The following is a 27,674-nucleotide window of genomic DNA, read 5'->3' as shown; positions in this document are numbered from 1 at the left end:
GACAGTGTATCACAGGTGGCAAGAAGGTCCATGGATACTTCACAAGATGTCTTTGAGCTTCAAAATTTAGAACGCAACCTAATCAATCAAGAAGATCAGAACTATGGATTTCAGGTAACTGAAGATGTGAATAGGATTGGGCAATGTAAAAGTGAACATTGTGTTACTGTGGACAAAAGCCCAGAGTTCCAAGCAGAAATTATCCCTGAGTTTAAGAAAGTCAATGATCAAATAGTAAAAATTACCCCTGAACCAGACAGAAAGCAGATGAACACATCTGCTAATTCACGAACTAGAGACCCTAACAGTACAGAAGCAGCTAACAGATGGAAAGGTAACTTCCCTAGTGATTCAGTCAGCACATCTTCTGATAGTGAAGATGAACCTAAACACCATTGCTCTCAGTACCTCATAAGGCCCAGTACCCATAGAGCAGCAAGCACAGTCAAGAACATGGATCTTTCTGATGCCGATTATGCCACTGATGAGCCCAGCGGAGCTGAAGATTACTCCATGAAAAGCTGTGGAAAATCACTTGCCAAGAAGTTTGGTCTTCAGGAGCTTATAGAACAACAGGGAGCCTCCCTTATTGTAAGCAGTAGCAGCAACAGCAGCAGCGAATCTAGTATCAAAGATAGCAGCCTGAGATGTGGAAAAACTGTCTCTCCCCTTAGAAAATCTCCCTTTCATCCCTCACAAACAAGAGGAGAAAAAGAGCCTGAAACACAGAGCCAGGGTATTGCCAGCAATTACAGCAGAGAATTCAATCTGCAGCCTCCTTCCTTGACAAGTGATCTTGTGGCTAGCCTCTTCCCTGTTTTCAAGAACAAAGCAAAACTAGAAGGTAAGAGAACCACGCTAGGTAAGATAGCTTTAAAAAGTCAACATTGACTTTATTATATAACCAGTTAATTCAGCTTGTATTCTACAAGAACACATATATGTCTCTGGCTGCTAGTTGTCCCAAGGCAGATTCAATATTAGTCTAAGTTGCTTTAGATGGAACATGCAACCATGGTTAATTAGGCTTACTATGGGCCTGTTCAGACAACATGCTAAGCCATGGTTAGGCCACTAACCCTTTTGCAGCAAATGGTTAGTGAGCATGTTTAAACTGTGTTTAAGTAGCCACTGTGGTTGGGAATGGTTCACAGCACACACTAAGCCATAATGTTTAGCTCAAAATGCTTAATCACCATGGCTTAGCATGTCATCTGAACAGGGTCAGTGTCTGAATCCAACTTAACTCATTACAACTGTGTCTTGAAGTTGGTTTGCAAACCATAGTTTCTATTAACTATCTCTTTCATGAGGATGCCTTAGCTTAGAACTGGGGTTCGCACATGTCTGGGAAGTCTCCCCATCATAGGGATAGCTGAGCTTATGGCTGCATGTACAACATGACAGTGAAGTCTCCCATTTAGAGGGATGGCTTCTCTTACAGCTGAGGTTCACACATGCTAGGGAAACATCTCCTTCATGGGTCTGGCTCAGCTTAGAGCTGTGGTTCACATGTCCTTGGCAAGCCTCTGCTTCATGAGGATGGCATAGCTTATTCACACATCCCTAGCAAGGCTCCCCATTCATGGAGATTACTCAGCTTCCTTTTTCTTTTTTTTTAAATCCTTTTTATTATTATTTTTACCGGCTCCCTCCAGCACATCTGTCTCTTGGAATTGACACCTGCTGGGGATTTCAGCTCAGGTTGACTTTCGCCTGTCCATATGGCACACAGTTGTGATTGCCGGACTGGTCTGAACTGTGTAGTTTGCACATCTAGCATCTGGCACACACATGCAGTGGTGTCTTTCAAGAAAATGGAGCTGTATTTTGCAGGGACGTTTCCTATTCAGCCCATCACTGAGGCAATAAGTACACCATCATGTACATTGATGGTGCTATATAAATAAATAATAATAAATAATAATAATACACAGGCAGCTGGCTGCAATTGGATCCTTACATTGGACAAGATGAATTCTTATCAATGGTTCTCTTATAAAAGGGGGGTGCTTAACAGTTTCTTCCTTACACAGTATTTCTTGTTTCCAAAGCTCTGTGTAATCACTTGGTACCCCGCAGATGCATTCCCACACACAATTTTCTCGGTATGGTTTGTGGCTTGAACTGTGTGAGATAGTGTTTAAGTTTCCTCCACACCTAAATGTTCTTTGATAGGTATAGTAGAAAGATGTTGTTAATACAGTGTTTGATTTGATCAGCATTTTTGTACACACTGGCTATGAGTGATTAATCACATTGTATTAACATGATGTCTTTGTAGAGCAAGTTCAAAAAAGGCATGTGAGCAAGTTAGAGGAATGTGAACAGGAGGTTCCAGTGCCCCACAGAGAAACCTCTCTGCTAGCTCAGATGAAAGAAGAACAAACAAAAGCAATGGATTTTCTCAGGTAAGGAATTTATCTATTTATTATTTGGTATTGGAGTGTATATCTCACCCTTCATGGGGCAGCTTTTTGTATTGGAGATAAATAACAAAAGCAATAATTTGTTGTCCTTATATTTGAAATTGCTATTTAGCCTACTAAAACTACGCCTGCAATGATCAAAAGCCTCTGGAATAAAAATGTATGTATGCAATAAAATGATAATTATACTGTTACAAATAATGAAGACCAGATTAAAAGATTATAATTGTGAGACATTGCCCCAAAGCTACACACTTACATAATTCAGTCTACTGCTGGTGTTCCGTCAAGCCTAATGTAAACACCCACTGCTTCCAGGCATTGATTCAGGAATTGCACAGCCATATCTGACTCAGATGCACAGAGAAATAGATCTAGGTATCATCAGCATATATTGACAATACCGATGACACCATGCCCTAAATCTAAATGACAGCTCCCAACATCTTCGTATTGATGTTAAGCACATTGGGGAGAAGATAGTACCCTCTGGCACCCCACAGCACAAACATCAGGGGTGACATACAGTCTTGCAATGCAACTTTCTGAAACCAGCCCTGTTGATAGGAGAAGAAATACTACAACACAGTGCCTCTCACCAACTTGCAGAGCTGGTCCAGAAGGATACCATGATTGATGGTATCAAAAACCACTGAAAGATCAAGAAGAATCAACAGGACTGCACTGCCCCTGTCTCTCTCCCATTAATGTTCACCCATCAGGGCAACCAAGGCTGGTTCCGCCCTTAAACCAGGCCTGAAACTAGATTGCAATGGGTTTAAATAATCTGCTTTCTCCAAAGGTTCCTACAGCTAAGTCCCCCTCTCCATTTACTACTAGGCAGTAGTTGTTATTATATTAGTTGTTATTATGCTAATATAATAACTTCTCTTCTGCTGCTGCTCCCAGACTGTGGAATGGCCTGCTGGAGGAGACTCGTCAACTTAACAGTCTACTAGCATTCAAGAAAGCTATAAAGACTGATCTTTTCCGGCAGGCCTATCCAGTGGAATTTTAAGATGTTTTTAAAATGTTTTTAGGATGTTTTTTAGGAAGTTTTTAACAAAGTATATTATGTTTTAATTATTATGTATTTTATCGTTTATTGTTGTTCCCCGCCTCGATAAAAATCGAGAGGCGGGCAAGAAATAATTTTATGATGATGATGATGATGATGATGATGATGATGTACCTCTGGGTCCAAGGTAGGCTTTTTCAAGAACTGATGCAATACTGCTTGTAAAAGAATGCCTGTATCATTCCCTCATGCAAAGAAGTATTTACCACATTCCGGACCCACCTGGTCAATGCCCCCTCCCCTTCCTCAAGCCAGCCAAGATGGGCAGAGCTTGAGAGGACACACAGCCAGCCAAATCACTACCAGCACATTGTTCCCATTTTCAGGCCACAAAAGCTGAAACCGATCCCAAAGAGCTAAACCAAATTACATATTGGGGGTGTTAACCTCATACGTTTAGTCATGGGAGGGCAGAGCACGTGCATGCTGGAGGTCACAGGTCCAATCCATGACATCTCCAGTTAAAACTATCTTAGGAAAAAAGGGATGGCAAAGACCCCTATCTGCCTGAGGCCCTGAAGAGTCACTGGCAATCAGAATACACAGTACTAGGCTAGTTGGACCAATGCCCTGACCCACTATAAGGCAGCTTCTTATGTTCATTTTGTTGTACACCAGGGTCCTTCCAAGATCTGGGTTGCAAATCAGAACCAAACCAAATGACATACCAGCACTTGCAACACTAGTCTCTCAAAGGTCTCTTTAAATAAGTGAAATGTGCATTCTTTCCAAATATGCAATGCATACATTTGTAAAAACATGCACTGACAAAAGGGACACATTTTTGTGCAAACGAGAAAGCAAAGCTCATACCCTGATACGGCGCAACATTGGTTATTGGGTGGAGCAGATTGGTTATTGGGCAGATTCGAAATGTAATTAATTCATACAACACAATATGGACACAAGTTTAGAAGAACTTTGAGACAGAAATTGGAGAACCTCAACCATCTCGAGGTTTAAAGATTTTTGCATTCCTAATTATGATCAGAAAAAAATGGCACAAGGGGAAGAGGATGAAGCACCAGATTTGGAGTGCGCCCCCTCCAGCTGCAGCTGCATTTCATGGGGATGGGAAGCTTTTCGCAGAACCCTTGACTTGCTGCAGAAGTATCTTTCCTGCTCTTTTAGCACCACCTTATTTATTTCGAACAGAAGACAAATAAGCCAGTATGAAGCCATCAGGTCTGAGAGGTTGCATTCCCTGGAAGAGTGCAAAGGTGAGGAAGCTCTGAAACTGCAGAAAGCAAAGGCAGAAATTGAGAAGCAGCCAATAATACTTCAAGAGGAGGGAGAGTCAGAGGAAATACAAGTAAGTAGCATTCCATCTTGTGACACTGGTTAGGTCTTTAATTTACTCTTTCAAATGAGTGTGCAGAGTGGCCAGCTGTTCACTTTCTAGGGGAAAGCATTGCCCAAATGTGAAGACATTTTGGTATGAACCTCTGAAACATCACAGGAGGAGTAGAGGTGTTAAATAATTAGGGGGGTATTACAATTACAGGGGGGCTCCTTTCCTTTTCCTTTACCCTGTTCCCCTAATTTTATTTTAAGCCACTGCCTTTACAGAGTTCTGGCTGCTGCCACTGTTAGTTAGCATCCCTCCCATAGACACTCAAGTTTAAAATCTGTTTTAAAAAAGAGAGAAAAGGAAAAGAAAAGGTAAGCCTCCCCTCCTCCTCCAATGGTAAGCCTCCTCCTCCCCACAAAACTGTTTTGAGGAACTGCAGTGGCTCTCCCCAGTGCACAGGAGTGGCAAATTGGGGGCGGGGGGGTATTGGTGGTGTTTACTATGATGAGGTATTTAAAATTGGGATTCGGAAGCAACTCACAGAATTGGTAGGAGATTATTCTAGACCAATTAATCTGGCTGTCAAGTTAACTTTCATATATGCCCATAGTGTACGTTTCATACACTCTTGGTGTGTGTTCAGGTACAATGGATAGGCAGAAACAGTAAAGAGTAGGCAAGTAGCTCCATAAAGATACACCCAGAGAGGGGCTGTTGTTACTCAGATTTAGTCTAAACAGAAATAGCAACATGTCTTTAATCTTATTTTTCCTGCTCTGAAAAACCTATCCTCTTAATGACAGATGTTAAAGCAACAAATAGCAGGGCTACAGAAGGAATTTAGGAGAAACGAGACCCGCTGGCATGTTGCCCATGGCAAGTTAAGAAATCAGGTCGAAGCACTGACCAAACACAACCTGGAGCTTCAAAACGAGCTCAGAGTCTCTGAGCCTCAGAAGATGGAAGCAGAAAGAAAACACAGAGTGACGGATTTGGTTATTGGAAAAACAGAAACACCGGTACTATCAGCAGGCCTGTTCTTTGTGTTTGGCCTCTTGGCTTCCCTTCCCATGTTTAGATGATGCAGCTGCTTTGATGGAGGCATCCTTCTTGCCAAATTATTCCAAATTATTCCATGGCAAAAGATTACAGTTCCAGTAAGTTGCTTCTTAGAGCAGGCTTCAGAAATTTCCCCAAATGGATGGGGAACACCTGCCACCCGTCTCTCCCTTGCTTCCCCCCTCACTACTTGCATGGCAGGCATTGGAGTCTGCTTGGAGAAGGCACATGCTGGAGCCCATCCTTGCTAGCTCATCTACTTGGGCAGAACCTTCAAAGACAAGTGATCTTGTGAAAATTGGCTCCAAGTTGGCACAGGCAGCCTTAAATTTGTTTGCTTTTTAAAATATGGATGTACAGAGAATAGCTGCTGGCTGTGTTGCACAGAAATGACACATTCTTAATACGTCATAACTTCTTCATCAGGTCTTGGCAGCAATTTTGAGAGGAACATCATCCCAAGAAACCCTGGAAGAGAGATCATCGCGAGATAGACATAAGAGTCCAAGCAATGTGCCTGTAGGAAGGAGAGCACGACTGGATGAATTGGCCCCTAAGGACAGGAATACACAAGTAAGACACACAAACTTGACATGCAAAAAATTAAAAAGGTTTCCAGCATATATGTAATCAGTATAGAGCTGGTGTGTTATAGTAGAATAACCAGGAGCCTGAATATATGTTTTTTTCTTGTTTTTTTTCTTTTTTATTGTGAATATCAACAAACAAAACAGAAAATACATCGTGAAAACAGAGGGGGAAACCCATAGATTATGTATATAGAATTATCATAATTTCCATCATATAGAATAACCAGGAGCCTGAATATAAAATCCTAGTGTGAAATTAAAGCTGGTGTGTAGTGGTTAAGAGACTGATCTACAAACCAGAAAGTCCCCTGTTCAAATCTTGCTTCTCCTATGAATTCACTAGGTATAATAAAATTACTTACCTTACTTTGTGATCTGGTTTGTACATCACAGTGGCGATTCCTAGGTTGTTGAACCCAATTGTTGTGGGGATGAATGAAGTACACGAGCTGCATACTTGTTTCCATTTTTGAGTTGTTTCCTGGGTTGTCTTGTGATGTGTGAACCCAGAAACTCTTGGATATTTGGGGGTTAAGCAACCCAGAATTAACTCAGCAACAGATCATGGGCAATCATTGGATTAACTCTCAGTTGTTTAATCTATATATAACCCAAAGTTTCTGGGTTCACACATCATGAAGCAATTAATTAATTGTTAATTAAAAGTGGATACACTTGTCCCTACAATTCCTGGTTTAAACATCCCAGGAATTGCCACCAAATATGCAAACTGGCTCTTTAAGTGTTTTATTGTCTAGGTGTAAGGTTTACAGGGTTGTTGTAAATATTATAACTAGATAATGAAGGACTTTGAATGCTTGAAAGCATTAGATGAATGTTGTAATGATGATGATGATGATGATGATGATGATGATGACGACGACAATGATATAATCCTTTGAAAAACATAGATTTCCAGTATTGAAGCATTTAGTTCTCAGTTGCATCCCCCTAACAAGACAGCAAAAGCCAACATCATGGGAAAGTTTTCAATGTCTTCTAGACAACAAGAGGTGCACTGCAGAGAGCTGAGTCACTGAAATTCACAACAGGAGAACAAAGAGTGAAGAGCCCATCTAAAACCCTTTATAACACAACTGCAACACCCACAGGTCGGAGGACGCCCCATCAAATGCCGTTTGAACTACAGAAAGTAATGTGGATTCTCTGAATAGCCATGTTTCTTTAGTATTTATCTTTAATCTACCTTTCCAAGGTGCCCTTGCCATATGTCTTTGCAACATGGAACCTGGTTCCAGAAGGTTATAATCCTTGAAGAAAATCTAGTTACGAAGGGTTGCAAGAGAGAGGCTTGCTACTCAGCATGCCTAAACATGGGGGTGAAATCTGGGAAGTCAAAAGGAGAGAGACTATAAAGATTATTGCCTTCTGCCCTCCTCTGACAGAGAATCTGTTCCATGGAGAGAGAGGAGCTGTGGCTAACTTGATATAACACCTGCTTTGCATACAGAAGGTCCCAGGTTCAATCCCCAGTATCTTCAGATAGGGCTGGAAATATTCCTGCCTGAAACCCTGGAGATCAGCTGCCAGTCAGTGTTGGCAATAATAAGCTAGATGGATTGATCATATGACTCATCATAGGACATCTTCCTATCTTGCTGTGTTTCCTGTGTTCTTCCTGTAATCCACCATGAGGGACCAAGTGATGTAGGAATCTAACATTTTTTAACTATATCTTTAGGTTGCCTGTATAACACCACATAATTACTATGTGCGCTGCCAGACATTGCTTTTATTGGGCAATCAACCTGGCCCAATAATGGAATTTTACAATGCCATCTTCAGTTTGTAACCCTGCTGTGTTTTCTCACCCCTTCTTCCAGCCTTTTTTCTTACCGGAAAAGAAATCTGTTCAGGCGGAATAGCTGCACAATGCTTTTTGACTGGTAGCAACTTTTTATGTGTAAGAGCAATACATTTTCCTGTTGCTTTTGGCTCAGCTCAACCTGTGGAAAGACTTTTTAGCTAATCATTCATAATGCCCAGGCCTTTCAAGTGATGGAGTGTGTAGTTATATTGTTAATTAAAATGTTTTGTCTTTGTTGTAGGCTTTACCACAGCTGGCTCATAATCAGCAACAAACTCATGAAAGAGACTCACCAGTGTCTTCATCTAACCTAACTGTACTCAAGGATATTCATCCTACTTTGTATGTTGAAGGTAAACTATGTAGGAATAGCAGGTGTTACTAACTGCAGAGAGAATTTGTTCATGCTAGCCAATAAAACGTTGGACTTCAAAAACAGGACTTCTGTGATTTAGTATGTGGTCACTGATAGTTTTTAATATGTCAATATTTTATTCCTCTAGGTACATACTCTTCCACCTCGGGTAGTTCAGAAGATGCAGCTTTTTTAACTAGCCAAAACAATGACATTTCAAGCTCTGCATCCTCGAGTAATGTGAAAATACAGGTATTTGTACAAGTCTTAAATATCATCTTTTATACACAGAATGTGCCTAAAACCCTGCTCTTTTTTTTTTTTTATAATAATTTTTATTCATTTTCAACACTATATAAACATAGATAAACATTTCCAAAATATAACTAAAACAAACACAATAAGAAAAAAATACATCAAATATCTGCTGCATACATATTGAATAATTGTTGAGTACAAATATCAAAAACTATTACATATGCCTTATCACACTACAACATCTTCATTCTTAACATAAATGTGCACCCCCCACCTCGGGATCATTCTTGAGTCCAAAATCTAATCATTTCTTCTGCTGGTGGTTTCCCACTTCCCTTAGTAAACACGAACACTAGGAACTGTTTCCAGATTCCTTCGAACTCATTTATTTTAGTTACGCCTTTTCTCCACTTAATATTGCATGTCAGTTTATCATTAATGGCTATGTCCCATACTACTTTATACCATTCCTCAATAGAATATTCCCCTTGGATCTTCCAGTTCCTAGCTATCATCAATCGTGCTGCAACCAACAAACTCGATATCAGCTCTATAGTTCCTTTTCCACACTTTATATCTTCAAATAGTGACAGCAATGCTATTTTTGGTGTTTGTTCTATTTTCATTCCCACTATTTCTTCAATTTCTGAAAACACCATCTTCCATAATCTTTGTACATATTTGCATTGCCACCACATATGTAAATACGTTCCTTTTTCCCCACATCCTCTCCAACAATTTGCTGAATGTTGATCACTTATCTTATTCAATCTAACCGGGGTTAGGTACCACCTCCATAAAATTTTAAAATAATTCTCCTTTATTCTTACTGATAAACTTCTCAACACTCTTTGTTTCCATAGTCCCTCCCAGCTCTGTCGCCCTATTTGTATCTTCAAATCTGATTCCCAAATCATTTTCTCTATATTCTCTCTAAACTCCTTCTCTAACAATATTTTATATATTTCACTCATTAATCCTTTTGAAACTATACTACTTCCTTTTCCTTTCTCCTTACTTACTACTAATTCTTCAAACCTCGTCATCTTTCTGCACATTCTATTATCTTTAATCCACTTTTTATTCCATTGTTCTAATTGACCATATTCTAGCCAAGATAGCTTCTTCTCCTTTAACAAATTTTCCATATCTTCTCTTGTTTTAATATCTCTTACCCAATCCTTTAATTTTATTTTATTTTTCTCTTTTAATATTTTACATAATCTGCCCTTTAGATCCTCTGGGAAATTCTTTAACATTATTATCGGTGCTAAGGGAGAGTTGCTCGGAAGCAGCTTCCCTTTAAATTTACTCCAAATTTCCCATTGAGTCCTCAGGAGTGGATTATCTATACTTCCAACCCACTTTCTTCCTCCATCTTTAAAAAAAACATTCTCCAAATTCATCTCTACCTTACTTATGATTTTTTCTTCCATCCAATATAAATCTCCTACTCCCATAATTGCTTCTACAACATGTCTTAATCTATTTGCTACGTAGTATAATTTTATATTTGGGAGACCCATTCCCCCCTTTTTTTGGCTTAGGTACCAATTATTTTTATTCACTCTTGCTCTCTTTTCTCCATTACAATATTTATTAATAATATTTTGCCAACTTTTTATCTCGGTTTCTGATATTTTTATAGGTAACATCCTAAATACAAAATTAATTTTAGCTAATATCTTCATTTTTATCAAAGCTATTCTCCCAAACCAAGATAAATTTAATCTTTTATATTTTTCCAATTTCTCTAGTACCTCCTTCTTTAACCTCGTTAAATTTTCCCTTTCTAAATTCTCTAGATTTTTTGTAATTTTAATTCCCAAATATTTAATCTCGTTCTTAACTTTCAATTCCATTCCCTTAAATTCCCAATCCTTTTCTTCCTTCTTAGTATAGTTAAACAACATCATCTCTGATTTAGACCAATTTATTTTTAACCCTGTAATTTCCTCAAATTCCCTCAACTGATATTTAATTCTTTCTAATTTTCTTAATGGATTCTTAATGGTCAATAAAGTATCATCCGCAAACATGTTTAGCTTTATTTCCCTTACCTCTCCAATTCCTTCTAATTCTTTATCCTCCCTTAGTGCCTTCGCCAAAACTTCCATAACCATTACAAAAAGGACCGGCGAGAGCGGACATCCTTGTCTTGTTCCTCTGGCTAGTCGTATCTTTTCAGTAAGTCCGTCATTTACCACCACTACCGCCGTATTTTGGGAATATAGCTGTTCTATTACATTTTTAAATTTATTTCCAAATCCCAATTTATCTATAATACTCTTTAGTGCCTGCCAGCTCACACAATCAAAAGCTTTAAAAATATCTAATGCCATAATACCTGCCTTAATATTTGCTTTTTTTATTACATTTATTACATTTAAAACTCTACCCACTAAATTATGCATATGTCTTCCTACCACAAACCCACATTGATCTGCTCCTATATATTCTGCCAAAAATTTATTTAGTCGTTTGGCCATAATAGATGTAAAAATTTTAGCATCCTGATTTATTAAAGAAATAGGTCTATAAGAATCGGGATTAGTCAAATCTTTATCTGGTTTTGGGATCAGAATTATCACTGAATGTTCCCATGATTCAGGTATCTTCTCTCCTGATAATATCCTATTATAAAGTTCCATTAATTTTGGAACTAAACAATCTTTGAAGACCTTATAATATTCTGGACCCAAACCATCTGCTCCTGGTGATTTACCCACTTTTAACTTATCAATAACCTCTTCAACTTCTCTTTGAGTTATTACTGACTCCATTAACTCCTTATATTCTGATTTTATTTCCTTCTTTATAAACCTTCCAATATACTCCTCCACCTTTTCTTGTTGAATTTCTTTACCCTTGTACAATTCCTGATAAAATTCCTGAAAAATTTTTATTTTAGCTTTCATTGCATGACAATAATTCCCTCGGCTATCTTTCAACGTTTCTATCCCATTCCTCCCTTTTTCTTTTTGTGTGAGCTTGGCAAGCAACCTCGAGTTCTTATCACTGTTTTCAAAATATTCCCTTTTCATATACATTAAATTCTTTTGAATCTCTTCTATATTTAAATTTTCTAATTGTTTCTTCTTAGCTTGTATTTCCACTAATTTATATTTATCTTTACTTCGCCAATATCTTTCCTCCAAGTTTTTAATTTCTATCTCTAACTTTTCCTGTTCTGCACGTTGTTGTCTTTTTAAACTACATGTTTCTCTAATACAGATTCCTCTTGCTACAGCCTTCATGGTGTCCCAAATGACTGACCCAGCTGTTCCTCCTTTTTCATTAATTTCCCATGACTCCGACAGTTCCTTCCGAATTTTATCTACTATTTTATTGTATTTCAATATCTTTGTGTTCAACTTCCATCTATATGCCTCTTTATAATCTTTCTTAACTGTAAATTCTAAACTTAACAAGGCATGATCAGTTACTTTTATTACCCCCATTTCCATTTTACAAATCCTCGTTGCAAAGTCTTTTGAAACAAATATATGATCTATCCTGGAGTATGTATGATGAACTGGGGAAAAGTATGAGAATCCAGGCCTATTCCCGTTAAGTAAGCGCCACGAATCTAAATAATCATTTTCTTTTACTAATTTATTCAATATAGTCATATTGTTCCTCTTTTCAGCATTAGTGGGATTTGACCTGTCTCTTTTATTATCCATAACCATATTAAAATCCCCAGCTAATATAACATACCCCTCCTTAAATTCTTCTATTTCTTTAAACAACTTTATAAAAAACTCTCTATGCCTCTCATTTGGGGCATAAACATTAATCAAAGTATAGACCTTTCCCTCAATTTTACCTTTTAACATAAGATATCTACCCTTATCATCCTTTTTTACCTCTTCTAATGTAAACCCACTTTTTTTTTAAATCAAAGTGGCCACTCCATTTTTTTTTGATGTCCCTAATGACTTTTCATAATAGGCTAGCCACTTTAATTTTATCATATTCGAATTCTCGGAGCCTTGGTGTGTCTCTTGGATCATTATAATATCTGATCCCTCTTTATTAAGCATTTGTTCTATTCTCTTCCTTTTCACGACTGCCCCTAAACCTTTAACATTGAGTGTTGATACCTTTATCTTTTTATCCATAATCACCCTTTTGAAATCTCTTCCGATCCCTTGTGCTCAGCAGTTCAAACTTGCTTACATAAAAACACAAACTCCATACATAAAACCCCCACCCTCCTACCCCAATCCCTCCTCCCCTACCTTCCCCCCCTCCCCACCCCCCACTCTAATCCCCCCCCATATCCCCGTGAGTCTAGTACTCCAGCCATCTACTTTAAAGGGGGAGGGGGGAGGCAGTGCTGTGCCTGGCCGGCAGGTTTCTATATTAGCATTTTTATTTGCAATTATCTCCAAACATAATTAACAATTCTCTTACTCTCCAGATGTCCCAGCCTCATTCCCTCCCCCACCCACTCCAGCCCCATCTGCTTCCCCATCCAGACCCAGCCTCTTCAGCAAATCTTTACCTTGATCCAATGAGGTTACTCTGTGTTCCCTCCTCCCATATGTAAATCTTAAAAAAACCGGGTAACCCCATGCATAAGGAATTTTATTCTTCATTAATGTTTCCGTTATTGGTTTAAGACTACGTCTCCAATTTAATGTACGTTGAGAAAGATCATTGTAAATTTGCACTGGTTTGGCTTTATATTATATCTGATTCTTAAATCTCAATTCTTTCATAATTTGCTCTTCTTTATAATAATTACCAAATTTCACCAAAATGTCTCTTGCCCCTTTGTGGTTTTGCCCCCCCACACGATGGACTCGATCCGGATCCAATCCGTCTATTGATATATCAGGCATCAGCTCCTTGAACCAGTTCACGATGATTTCTCTAAGATCTTCTCCCTGCGACTCCTTTAGCTGCTTTATTCAAAAAGTAGATCTACTAGATTAATCTTCCAAGGCAATCGATCACAGTACCCATTCTTTAAATTGTATATTAGTTGATTTCTCAAAAGCCTCTTATTTCTTCTGGTCCAAATCCGCTTTAGCCTCTATCTTTTTGATCTTATCCGAATTTTCCACCTTTTTATCCGCTAAATACACAATTGATGTCTAAATTCACTTATATGCTGATCCATTTTTTTAAAATATAACAATGTTATTTTCAGCTATAATGGGCCTGATCTCCATCAACGAGGGAGGGTTACTACCACTTTCTCCTCCTTCAGTCATATTTTTTTCTTTATTTGGTATTGTATCCAAAGGGACTGGGTCTTTATCTTCCTCCTCTTGCTCAACTCCAGGGGCTGTCCTTTCCAGGAGGGAGAGGTATGTCAAATTATGATTTGAAAGTTCCTTTTTTTATGATTTGAAGGTTTCTTATTTTTTTTTCTTTTTTTTTTTTCTTTTTCTTTTTTTGTATATTAAGCTTTGCCCAACTTTTGATCTTTCTTTTAACGTTAGGCATGGGACTCTTCTGGGTAGGGCATAAATCTTAGAGTGTAACTCACTTCCTTAGCAACTTATGCTGGCTTCTCTGTTATATATCAAACACTTTTTCCTTCTTCATGAGGGGGGGGGGAATATCCAGTTCACAACAGCATTCACTAGAGGGGATCAGTTTAATCATTCGCAGCCTCTCAGCTTCCCACATCTCCCTCACCGAATGCCGAATGCAGCTTCTTCCACCTTCTCTCCCCCCCTTCTCACCACGCCAATAAATCCAATCAACAACTTCCACCTTACAAAGCCAGCATTTCAATCGTTCCCATGTGAGATAAGAATGAAAGGTTATAACACAAATCAATGTCCAGCAAGCAAAAATTCCTTCTTTTTAAACTGCGTCAGTGTTTGCTCTTTACTTTCGGTTTCGACAGTGTTGGTTTACACAGACATTGTATTAAATATCAATCATCTCACCTCCCTTCTTCAAATCTCTCCGCTTTTCCAGCTCCTGTGACTTTTATAATCATTTTCTGTCGTTTGCTCAAAGATTTATGCCCATTAGAAGAGAGATAATTGCTTTTTCCGGCAAACGCCGCTTAGAGCCTCAGAAGAAACCCGCCATTGCTCAGGCGGCCAGCTCCGCCCCCCTAAAACCCTGCTCTCAAATGACCCTCTTATTTTAAAAAGTGTGTGGTGGGGAACGGAGTTTAGCTTGTTTTATTCAAAAATTAAACAGTCTGGCTTTAAATGTAGTATGCTGCATTTAAACATATGGATTAAGTGATTTCAAATTGTTGTTTAATATCTCTACAGGTAAAAGAGAAGCTTAGCCATAAAAGGGCTCAGAGATCCGAGAAGCCCTCTGAGCAGGTGGCTTCTACAATCATCTCCAGGAGAAAGAGTATAAACTCAAATGGCAGTAAAGTTGCAGAAAATATTCCTACTTTTATGGATGCTGAAAGAAAGGTTCAGTCTCCTAACAGTTTTACTGTCTGCCCTTTCCCCTAGCTATCTATGTACCTGCATCAATATTATTTCTACAGTCATGTATAAAGGTGCTAAGATAATCTTCATTTCTATCAACCAGCACTGTCTTTACTACTTGAGCCTGGTATAGTCCTAGCCACAGGAATGGACTGCATGGTCATATGTCCCTCTCCATACTTTCCCCTTTCTTTCCTCCCTTCTATTGTTTGCCTTCGCCATGATTTAATGTTTAAAATTGGTTAATGATAACCAGGGTTGCCTCTTAACAACAGTTTGCAAACCTGCTTCAAGCCTTGGTTTCAAACTCCATTTAAGGTTGAAACCCTGGCTAGTGAAAACCACAGTGCTGGGTGCAAATGCTTAAACTATGGATGAGGTTAATAAGAGGGATTTGCATCAGGGAAGGGGATGGAGCCAGCGAACTTGCAGCCCACTCCCAATTCCTCAGCCATGGTTAAGACGAGATTGGCAAGCGTAGGTAGACTTAAGTGGGTCAGTGACAGCGCTTTTGCTGCAACAACTGATCGAAGGCCTTTTCTGTCCCAGCACTGCTTTTGTTTTACAATTACTCAAGAACAGCAAAGGAACAATGGCCTGGTTAACACGTAATGCTGACCCATGGTTAGAAAAAGTCCCAAGAGAAAAAGCCCCAACCTATTTCTAGAATAAAGTATCACAGGACTCCTCCTGTCTCTTGTGTGGGTTTTGTAAGATGTCATTATTTACTGAAAGTATGTGGAAATAAATTCGTGTTTGATTGTTGATAGATTCCCCCCCTGAAATCAATACTGTCTAGAAGAGCATCACTATATGTTGAAAGCAAGGAGGATGTGGAAGTGAAAGAGAAAACAGAGTATCCAGATGGAAAGGTAAGAAATTTTAGATAAGTAAGTATAAAACGGAATGACATTAACCCATGTTATATAGATATAGGTAACATGCTAAATTGAATGACACATCGACAGAGACTTTGGAAAGCAATGTATATTCTCTCTTTCTTGACTGGTGGACATGTAATTCTAAGACCTCTTAATCATGATGGGATGAATTGCGATGGGATGGATTATAGGCCTGTTCAAGCCTCGGGCCTCAGATTCAGAAATCCAAATCACGGAAGCCATTTTATTGCGGATCCGCCATTTTATGATGGATTGCCATTTTCTTGCATAGCCCTAGGCCCCCATACAGCCAACAACTCCCAGCATGCAGTTTCTGAGAGGGATGTACTTACCGGGGCCAAAGAACAGAGGGAATGCATGAATTCACTGCCACCATTGCCAGCTCCTCTGCACGATTGCTGGCTTCCCAGGATAATCACCGGTTTTCCAGGACCAGCTTCCCAGGATGATCGGCCACTGCTGCTGCAATCCAGAATACTCCATTGACTCTGGAGAGGTCCCTGTGACTTCCACAGGTGCCCTGTGAAGCAGGCGCGTGCAGGGCACCTGCGGAAGTCACATGGACCCCTCCAGGGTCAATGAAGTCTTTCAGATTGTGGCGGCAGCAGCTGATCATACTGGGAAGCTGGCGATTGGATGGAGGAGCTGGCAATGGTGGCAGCAAATTCATGTATTCCCTCTGTTCTTGGGCCCTGGTAAGTACAGCCCTCCCAGACACTGCATGCTGGGAGTTTTAGGCTGTTTTCCTCAACCAGAAAAAAGAAACCAGGCTTTGAAACTGATCAGCTGGCTCTATCCAAGAGTGAACTGGGTTGGTGCCAGTGTAAAGTTATCTTTTTTGTGAAGTGTATGTGTTTAACTCTTTCCCTGCCTACATCTCTACTTCAAATGCCCCACCTGTTTTTCCACCTTTAAGGCCAATATATGTTGTCCGGGCCAGTATGCATTTTGAGCCCTGTACAGAGAAAAGAAGCTGGGGGTGTGTATGTATGTGAGTTGGATTATTGCAGGAGAATAGGCTGAGCACCTCCTCAAAAAGCTGCTTAAAAAAAAATAATGGCGTTGGGCCTGTAAAATGTGTATAACATGTAGTTAGCCTCAGAAGGATGCTGATTCAATATGCCTGACACCTACAACTCACACAGGGGAGGAAAGCTACCTTTGGTACTCAGCTTTAACTCAAGCTTGCGCTGAAGTGCGAGACAGCTGGTTTCACGAAGGCACACGCCTCAGTCGCAAGTCAAGTTCACCAGGAATGTGTTCCCCATCTGCTCATTGAGAGGTCTTGGATGATTTCCCAGGAGCTCTCTGCAGGAAACAAAGCTGACTTTCTGTAGCGCCGCCATGCATGCGATGGGGTCACGTTATGTGAAAATAAAACTGCTGCAGACATATGTCTCTGCCATATGGTAATTCATCAAAGTGCAGTTTGAGCACTCCGTGCAGAATTAGAAGTCTCCAAGGGGATTCAAATTATGCTGACTTGTTGTGGGATAGAATTTTTAATGCAATTTGTGCCAGTCACAGATCTTAAATCAGCATAAGTGAATGGCAGCAAGATGTTCCCCATGCCCCAAAGCCTTTTAAAGAAACTGTGTGGCTGCTGTTCACACACATTCTGAAAAGTACTGCACAATTGTGATTTTAGGACAAGGACTCCCCTTTTCTCACCTCTTGATCCTCATCGTAAAAATCAAAAACAAAAAACAAATCTATATTCCCCCAAATATCATGGCAACAACAAGCACAGTGTCCTTGGCTTATTAGTCTAGTTATAATAGAATGCCATTCTTTTATGGAGCAGCTGGATTACTTGTTTGCAAGTAGAAACCCCTGCCTTGATTGCAAATGGCAGGCGGGCGGCACCTATCTGCAGGTTAACTCAATCCTGTGGTGATGCTTGCACATGCGTATTGTAAATGTTCAAATAGCAGTGCAAGAACAAACCAGGATAGGACAGTAACAATGTGGGACAAGCAGAAAAGATATTCCAAGGCAACAAAGAGAAATGGTCAACAGTGCTGGAGTTACAACAGTATGTGAGTTGTGTATATAAGCTTAAATACATGTTTGCATATGTTGTGGGCTAGCTGAAAGTTTCTTGGGTTAGCTGAACATTCCAGTCTGTTGTGACAGTTTACATATGACAGTTAAGTTGATGTCTTGCTAGCTTGGGGCTTATTCCCACCTCCCCACCCCGTTAGAATATGGTTGTGTCCATTAGTAAACTTTTCTCGTGCAAGTTACTTGCCAACAAAGAGTACACAGAGCTGTTATGTCAAGTTATCTGTGCTACCTATGAGCTCCATCAGACGAGTGTTTTATTCCATACCTGTTTCTGGGCACTCACGGATTTTCACGGGTCCCTCTCATGACGTCATCTGCCTCCCGCACGCCTCCCACCCCTTCTGGCCTTCCTCACACCACAAAAAACACCCAGAAAGTCTGATACATATATTTTTAAATGGGAGTTGCTGCTATCTGCTGCTGTGTGCAAGAGAAGCAGCGCGATCAGAACAGCCCACTGAATGGGCCATGTGCATGTTGTTTACTTCCTTTTTTGAAAGAGGGAGTATCAAGCAACGAAAGCGGGGCCAGAGACGTGACGGTAAGGAAGCATGATTTCCCCTGTCTGATGGAGCTCGATATCAATTTCATAATTTAACTGTCATGACAACTTAACTTTCCCCCATAGAATTCTGGGAATTGATTTTGAAGAAGGTGTTGAGAAGAATTCTTTATTTGAGATCCATTGTTCCCTTCACAGGAGAGGGAATGTCTATTAACCAGTGTGAGTTGGCTTGGATGTAGATTAGGGGTGTCATAAGAATTTGAGCAGGGATGCTTGGGTTTCATTAACTCTTGGGGTGAGCACAAGGCTGCTTGCCCTTTTAGAGATATGCCCTTTTAGAGTTAACCTTGTAAAAAATGTTGAAATTGGGGTGCTGGATTTAAGCTTATTTAAATTTCAGTCTTAAACCTTTGCATGCCACATCTGTTTGTAGGGCATTAGTAAGAAGCTGTATCAATATAACATGATGCATGAAGATAACTGTCAGTATTCCCTTTCCTATTTCCTTGTCTTTACACATCTGGCCTTTGTTTTAAAGGTGAAACAGCTGTTCACAGATGGTCGCAAAATTATTACTTATCCCAATGGCACAAAAATGGAGATTAGCACTGATAAAAGGACAACTGTTGTTACTTTTTACAATGGAGATGTTAAGAAGATCTTGCCAGATCAAAGAGAGGTGTGTATATTTATTTATTGCTCTTTGCTTTAAGACTTTTCAAGAGTGATTATGGAGACTGATGAGTTCTGAATAACTTAATTATGAGGAAAGGGAGAATCTGTATTTTGCTAAACTGAACTTTAAGTGAAGCCTTAGCTAGACCTAAGATTTATTCCAGGATCATCCCGAGGTCGTCCCTGCTTGCTCCCAGGATATCCTGTGTGTCATTTACATGAACAGGGATGACCCCAGGATAATCCTGGGATAAACCTTAGGTCTAGCTAAGGCCTGAGTTAAACGGTCTTCTTTGTATTAACAAGGCTCTACTGAATTCTGCAATCTCTAGACATTGTTAAATAATTGGGAATCAGAAATCTTCGTCAATCTTCTGCCAATCACCCAGAGATCTACTATTCGGTTCAGATCTGCTCACATCTGCTTTATAGCCCCCCTTTTCTGGCTTCCGAGGTGTGAAAGATGTATTTAAAAATTGGAGTGAGGTCCCTGATGAAGTACACTCACATCACGTTGGTTGGATATGTGATCTTCTCTCCAGAATCAAGCGCAGGGATATTATTTCAGCTAGTTTTTTGTACTAGCTGCTGTTTTCTGCACCTATTACCTGGTACCATGATAGGTTAATGAACTTTTAAATGCATAAACGTATATGCTTTAAACAATAAAAAAAGGCAGATAACAGCCAAAATATTGGGCGGGGGGCAAAATTCAAGATTAAAATCAGTATTGGATATGAAGTATGTTTGTCTTTTGCATTGCAAAGGCAAAAGGAAGTTCCACTTACCTTGCAGAAGAAGAAAACAACACCACACCAGTTCTTTTGAGACATGTCTTCTACATATGCTGGCATAGCTGGTCCCTGGTCGACAGCTGGTTGGCCACTGTGTGAACAGAGTGCTGGACTAGATGGACCATTGGATCATGTCTATATGAAGGGTTTGCCCTGGGTGGCTTCACAGTAGTGGCACGTCATCTACATGACGCTGCTGCCATTGCGAAGCCATCTGGGGGCAAACCCCAGAAACTTCACTGAAAAAAGTCGGGCACTTACCTCGACTTTTTTTTGGGCAGTAGAGGCTTGTCACAGCCCATGGCGCCCCTGATTGGTTGCCATGGGCTGGACAGGGAAGGGGCTGGACCTCAGGAGAGCCATGTGCCCCATGGATGATGATGATGATGATGATGATGATGATGATGATGATGATGATGATGGGGTAGGAGGGGAACGGCCCCCGTGCCCCTTCCAAAATTAAAAACAAAAAAGGGGGGAGGAGAGGAACAGGCTCGTTCCTCCCCCCCTTTTTATTGTTACTATCTGTATTTGTGCAGCTGCACATATACAGATAATAAAAATCATTTTTAAAAAGGGGTGGGGAAAGAACAGGCATCCAAAGGAAGGTCAGAGGGAGGAGAGGTGGTTCGGGTGCCCAGCGTCCCTGTCCTTATCCTCCTGGCTGCCCTTGGCTGCCTTGTTCCTGCCCCCTTTTTCCTTTCCCCCTCAGCACCATGGGGGAAGTTCACACTTGCGTTCCTTCCAGTGCAAATGCCGGGAAGGAACGCAAGTGTGGGAGCCAAGACAGGGTCTGATCCAGCATGGCTCTACTTATGTTCTTATAGCTTAGTTATTTTCAAACCTGTGTTTACAGCAGAGAGGGCTAAAAAGTTCTCTCTCTCTCTCTCTCTCTCTCTCTCTCTCTCTCTCTCTCTCTCTCTCTCTCTCTCTCACACACACACACACACACACACACACACACACACACACCACACACGAACATATTCATTTGGAAAGTCCTCTGATATCATAAGGTGCTGCTAACTGCACTGTTTCTCTTCAGATCAACAGAAAGAAATTAGTCACCATTCAACCATGCAGCCTCACAGCTAGTTTTCATTTGCCCTAAATAAAAGGAAATGCCCCACAGCTGTTTTAATGTTGTGTCTGAGGTATCTGCTTGGGTAAAAAAAAAGTAATCAATACTTTGTTCTTTTTGCAGGTTTATTATTACGCGGATGCGCAGACAACCAGAACTATTTACCCAAATGGCTTGGAGGTGGTGCAGTTTCCTAATAACCAGATTGGTATGTGATTTACAGGCCTTTCTCTTTGGTAAATATAGCCTCTCAGGTAATAAATAAATATTCAAATTACCTTTTCGTCCCTCTCAGGAAAACCCATTTATAGTTAATGGTACATACTGTATACCATTGCATGAACACATAAATTTTAAATAAGGAACTTGCATTGAGAGAGTGATTTTACACACTGTACACTGAGGTAAACCCAGCAGACCTGTGTTTAAATCCCTGCTAAACCATGAAGCATACTGAGTTGCGTTGGAGAAGATTGTATTGTATTGTATTAGAAACTTCTATACTGCCCTTCAATAAATATTCCCTGGGTGGTTTACGGATGGATATATCCAGAATGGGACCATAGCAAGTGGACATACATACAAATGTAGAACTATATATCATCTACATAATGATTTTCTCATCCCCACTGTATTATAATCAATTGAAGCATTTCCATTGATTCCAGAGAGACGTGTAGCACATCTTTGGGCAATTTTTGCTTAGAGACATATTCCTATGTCTTTAATATGCTAACTTACAACAAGTTTGCTTTATAGGAAAAAAGATTTTCATTGAAATTATTTCAAGGTTAATTTGTATTTCTGCTAGACTATATGCTGTTACTTTCAACAGAAACTTGTTGTTGTTTATGCATAATCAGCAACATTCTAGCTACCGAAAAGGTGGGCCCTGAATCAGGGAACTGTAATTCATACCACCTCTAGTGTTGCTTTAAACATGCCAAAATTGATTCATAGGAGGTAATGTCTATGTAGGAAACAGCTTGCCATCTGTATAGAGGTCATTACATAGGATGATCATGCATGAATATGTTTTATGCACAGTGTACACACACTGGGTCTGTTCAGACAACACGCTAAGCTATGGTTAGGCTTCTAAACCTTTTGCAGCAAATGGTTAGTGAGCATGTTTAAACTGTAGTTATATGGCCACCATAGTTAGAAATGGTTCACATGACATACTAAGCCATAATGTTTAGCTCAAAATGCTTAACCACCATGGCTTAGCATGTCAGCTGAACAAGATCACTGAGACTCCATGACTAACCATGTTTCTAAGGAGATTTTAATGATATCCTTTTCTACAGAAAAATATCACCCTGATGGTACAGAAGAAATTATGTTTCCAGACCAGACAGTGAAACGCCGCTATGATGGAGGTCTTGAAGAAACTGTTTTCCCAGATGGCACAGTTGTCAAAGTAGAAAAGTAAGTAATAAAAGTGGTGTGAATCAGGCACTGGAAAGGGGAACTATTTGATAGAAGAGTTATTTTGGCACAATCTCAACTCTCTGCTGATGAGGTTGGAGAGTCCATTGGACCTCTGCTATGGCAAGGTGGACACAATTACTTTCTGTAGCCTCCTGCTGTGGATTTCCCCCTCCTGTTTGTTTGTTTGTTTGTTTGTTTATTTATTACATTTTTATACCGCCCAATAGCTGAAGCTCTCTGGGCGGTTCACAAAAATTTAAAAATCCTAGGATTCTGTTCCCCGGTTTACATATCCATGAGTGAAAACAGAGGTAAGCCTGAATGCAACATGGAATGTTTGTTGCGTCTTTGAAAAGAATAATTGTATTTGCTAATTTTATAAAGCTTTTCACTTGCCCACACTCCTTATCAGAAGATTATAACATTCCTGCTTGTAAATTCAGGAGTGAATTGAGCTTGAAATCCTCAGCCCCATTTGGTCCTGAATCAGGAGTAGTGACCCTGCCTCTGCCATGGGGGCCATAAGAACATTGGTCCATCTAGCTCAGTATTGTTGGAACTGACTGGCAGCAGCTCTCCAAGGATTCAGGCAGGAGTCCTACCTGGAGATGCTGTGGATTGAGCTTGGGGGACCTTTTGGATTGAACTTTCTAGGACCTTCAGGATGCAGAGGAAATGCTCTAACAGTGAGCTCAAGAGTTCCTTCCATAAAATGTCTTTCTTCTTTGTAACTCGTTGGTTTGCCCTCATCTATGCCCTAGAGCTAGTTTAGGAACAGAGGACGCTGCCTTATATCAAGCCAGACAGTTGGTTCACCTAGCCCTCTTTCCAGGTTTCAGGCAAGCATCTTTCCTAGTTTTACCTGGAGATCTTGGACATTGAACCTGTGTTCTTCTGCATGCAAAGCATGTGCACTACTTCTGATCTACATCCCCTTCCCATTATGGTAGACCAGCTGCCCTGTGTGAGCGAGTGAGGGAGGGAGGCTGGCTGGCCAGTACATAATCACATGCTTGCTTTGGGGTCAGCACAGATTTGTTGCTTCTTCTGCTGCTCTCCTTCCCCATGTTCATAGAAACTAATTCTTCTCTGTGAGTGGGATGATTATTATTTTTTTTGGTTTTGTTGCATTCAGCATTCTAACATGCTGTTTTTCAACTGTTCCCCTCTCCTCCTCCTCCTCCTCCACCTAAGTCTATTCCTTCTGTGTTTTTCAGTTTTAAAATATCAGGTTTTAAAATAGAATTATTTATACTGTGGCTATTGTGAACTGCTGAGGTCTTGCTCTTTGTACAGTGCCATGTACATTTATGGCATGTTAATAAAAATAACAATAATAATGGTACAAATCTAAATATAAGTAAAATCTCTTGAAAAATAAGCCAGGGCACCAAGGAATTTTAAATACATTACTTTGACAATAATAGAACAAATGACACCTCTTAAATTCAATGTGTGGTGTGCTTGAAATAAAACAACATGTGTTGTTTTTCACAGAGGGCACAACTCACCTTCTACTGAGGGAGAACTAGCCAGCAAGATGACTTCATTGAGAAATGGGCTAGGGAATTGCATGGATGATAATAATATGAATGGCTATTAGGACAGACAGTGCAATCCCACCTAGCCAGTACTCCTCCATGGGCTGGTTTCTCTTCAGCTTTGATAACTCCTTGAAACTTAGAACATGTAGCATCACCTTAACCGCATAGGTAATTCCCAGACCAGTAAGCCCCAATCATCAGAATCAGCAATGCTGGTATGAAAAAAGTAATCATGTGATGAGGATAATCCCACATAATGGGATCAATATGACATTGTACCACAGGGGTGTGTCCGGGTATTTTTTTTAATTTGGCAGCTAACAAACCACTTTAGTAACCTACAAGTAAGACCTACAACAAAATATTGCAGTGTCAAATGCTTCTCTTCACTGGTCCAGTCATGCAGCCATGCCCTCCTCCATGGTGCTCCATCGCATTCCCCCCTCCCACCCATTTCCTCCTCCAACTATCAGTTAGCATTCTGTGGCCATTGGGCATGGTGAGTCCTTGTTGGGCTATTTGGGGGATTTTCCCACTTAGGGTTCCTTTTAAAGTTTTTTTGTACTTCTGCAACCCTGGGGTGCTGCCCCCCTCTTCTGTGGGGATGCTGCTGTTTTGACTATATAAGAAATGGCACTCACATCTGAATATTGGGAATATAGGAGATGATGAATTCGGCCTACAGCAAGCTAGCTAGGGGGACACAAATGTGCCCCCGGTGCAGTCATAGTATGTTTCTGGTTTGGGCCAGGAAGGACAGTGCCATCCCAAAAGTGCTCTATCAGTCCAATGCCAGAGTTTGTGTGCCGAACCACTGAAGCTGACTGTCAGTTCTGAGGATCAATGGATATTCAACAGACACGGTACATTTGACCTCAGAATTTGCAATGGCAAATTATGAAGAGGATTTTGAGCTGTAAATTCATCTTGATTCTGTAATGAATTAGATGACCTGTTTGACAGGAACTGCTAAAGCAGGGCAGTTGTCAACACTGGTCCTTGCTACAACAAGACATGTGAATCCTAACATTCCTTGTGCTGCTGCATGTTCTAGCCACTGCCTCAGACAGAAGACTAGGCTGGATGGGCATCTGAACTATCGTACTAGTTGCTCGTAGGTGTAAAGTGCTTGTTGTTAGGATCTCCACTGGCATGAACAAGGCTCCTATGGGCATCTGTGCTTTGAAGTTTAATGTTTAATTTATTGCTTTACAGAAGTGGAGTTAAAACCATCCAGTTCCGTAATGGGAAAACGGAGATTCACACTGCGCTGTCCACAAGAAGGGAGTATCCGGATGGTACTGTCAAGACTGTCTATGCTAATGGTCAACAGGAAACCAAGTATTCTTCTGGGCGGGTTCGAATCAAAGATGAGAAGGGGATCGTCATCCTTGATAAGAAGTGACTCATTCCTCTGGGTGGTTTCTTAGTGTCATGTTATATTATGTTATATTTTATTTCTGTGCCATCTTTTGGCCAGAAAAGGCTCAAACAAGTTAAAATAAAGTAGAAAATTGAAACAATACAGAAAAATACAACTTACAACACATTAATTTAAGAGAGCAATGTATTAATAACATCTTTTAAGAAGCCAGAGGAATACATAACAATAAGCCTGATTATCCAAAAAAGCTCAGCAAAAAAAGGATGGCCATTACTATCTGTTGGAAGAAGGAAAGAAAGGTGCTCACATGCATCTCCTGGAGTTCCAAAGCCATGGAGCCACCACAGAGAAGGACTGATGGTGCATTCCCACCAAACCATTGACTGGGTCCAGCCTATGACTGCCTCCAGACATTGGTCTGTTGCCTCCTTGGAATTTGATGGAAAAAATTGGTAAAGCTGCATGTCAACCACATATTGATGACACTGTACTCGAAATGCATGGATGACCGCCCTCACGGTTTCATGTAGATGTTAAAAGGCATGTGGACAAGATGGGTGTTTAACCATAGGCTCCCTGCACCACTTTTTGGAACCTACCATCCTGGTAGGACTGAAACCAGCTCAAAGCAGTGACACCCAGCCCTAACCCAGCAAGATGGTTCAAAATGATATTATAGTTGATAGTATTGAAAGTCACTGAGTGGTGCAGTAGAGCTAATAGAAATGCACTCTCCCTCCCCAGTTCACTTCCAGGTATGGGACATCTAGCAAAATGACCACATCCAGCAATTGTCTCTCACCATGGGCATCATTAATGTTACAGGTGGTGCCCTCTTTAGATGCAGCTCAAGGGAGTTTCTGTTTGAGATCGATGTTGTTTTTCTGCTGCAGATGACTCTATTTTTAATTGACTCCTTCCCAATTTCATTTATCTGCTCCAGCACAATTATGTAGATGTGCATCAGTAAAAAGGAAAGAGACTCTGAAGACTCTGCTAATCTGGCAGATCAGGAATGCTGGGAGTTATCATCCAAAGCATCTAGAGGGCACCAGGTTGGGGAAGGTGGGAGTAGACTTTGCATACACCAATTTTACTTTTTTCTACTATTCACTCATTTAAACGCATTAATGCAAATAATAAACTGGATGTGTTAAGAGGTGGCCATTTTCCTTCCTATTTTTTCTCTAGAAAAATCCATATGTTAAGGAGATGGTGTGCAACCTTTCCAGTGTTTGTACTTATACTGAGAAGAGATGTATATCATAGACTAAAAAGAAAGAAAGGGGGAGGAATGATATTTCCAGGCTTTTTGACATAACATGAGTAATTATTACATGAGCAATTTCATATTAAAGCTAAATGAAAGATGGATGCTAAAGCATAGTTAATTTATTTGCCCCAGATCAATCATGGCTATATCATGGTAACTAACAAACTGCTTACAACTTAGCTGTAGAAAGAGACACTGGCCCCAATCCAGAAATCACTGCATGAAGCAAAACATGCTGCTGCACATGAGGAATTCCTTACCATATTGGTGTCACTCATTTATATTGTATTTTAGCTACCGACAAGCACATGAATACCTCTATAAAATGTATATTGTCTGTGAAATTAGAAGCCAGACTTCTCCAACTGCAGTCCTCCCGATGTGTTGGACTACAACTCCCTTCAGCCCTAGTCAGCACGGCCATCACTCTATGCAGTGATTCCCAGTGACTATTCCCTATATATCAGCTTTAACTGGATAACCACCTGAAGATCATGAGCTGTAAAGCTGTCCGGATATTCATAGATGCAACTGAAAGGGGGGTGGAAATTATGGTGCTGGCATGGCATCTTATGCAAACAAGAGATTCTTAAAATACATACTAAACTTTTCATATAGTAAGTGTGCAATCCTATCAAAGGATAGGGCAGAAACACCACTATGTTGGTAGAATTTGAGTTAAAGCTCCATCGCTTGAGATACACC

General features: G+C 40.3%; 1 protein-coding gene across 2 annotated transcripts; it reads left to right on the top strand.

Annotated features, from left to right (window-relative positions):
* On the top strand, window positions 1-25,914 carry LOC134397626 (centromere protein J-like). Of its 2 annotated transcripts, XM_063124451.1 has the most exons (14): window positions 1-844; window positions 2,285-2,411; window positions 4,663-4,819; window positions 5,602-5,817; window positions 6,284-6,430; window positions 7,451-7,600; window positions 8,517-8,628; window positions 8,779-8,882; window positions 15,140-15,292; window positions 16,081-16,182; window positions 19,323-19,463; window positions 21,458-21,542; window positions 22,645-22,765; window positions 25,528-25,914. In XM_063124451.1, exons 1-14 carry the CDS (start codon window positions 31-33, stop codon window positions 25,715-25,717), a joined length of 2,619 nt encoding a protein of 872 aa, XP_062980521.1. In that variant the 5' UTR covers window positions 1-30; the 3' UTR covers window positions 25,718-25,914. The 2 variants fall into 2 exon arrangements, with proteins under 2 accessions (XP_062980521.1, XP_062980522.1); XM_063124452.1 differs by lacking the exon at window positions 8,517-8,628 and having other exon boundaries at window positions 7,451-7,559.
* The last annotated feature ends 1,760 nt before the right edge of the window (window positions 25,915-27,674 follow it).

The sequence above is a fragment of the Elgaria multicarinata genome, chromosome 4 (assembly GCF_023053635.1).
Source record: "Elgaria multicarinata webbii isolate HBS135686 ecotype San Diego chromosome 4, rElgMul1.1.pri, whole genome shotgun sequence".
NCBI lineage: Eukaryota > Metazoa > Chordata > Lepidosauria > Squamata > Anguidae > Elgaria > Elgaria multicarinata.
This window is presented reverse-complemented; position numbering and strand designations above follow the sequence as displayed.

What these genes read in the sequence shown, in the direction of transcription:
- LOC134397626 (XM_063124451.1), top strand. Translation starts at nt 31, where the DNA reads ATGGATACTTCACAAGATGTCTTTGAGCTTCAAAATTTAGAACGCAAC. An exon ending in GAACAAAGCAAAACTAGAAG is followed by an intron (nt 845 to 2,284) that starts GTAAGAGAACCA and finishes ATGTCTTTGTAG; the next exon opens with AGCAAGTTCAAAAAAGGCAT. An exon ending in TCTTGCCAGATCAAAGAGAG is followed by an intron (nt 19,464 to 21,457) that starts GTGTGTATATTT and finishes TTCTTTTTGCAG; the next exon opens with GTTTATTATTACGCGGATGC.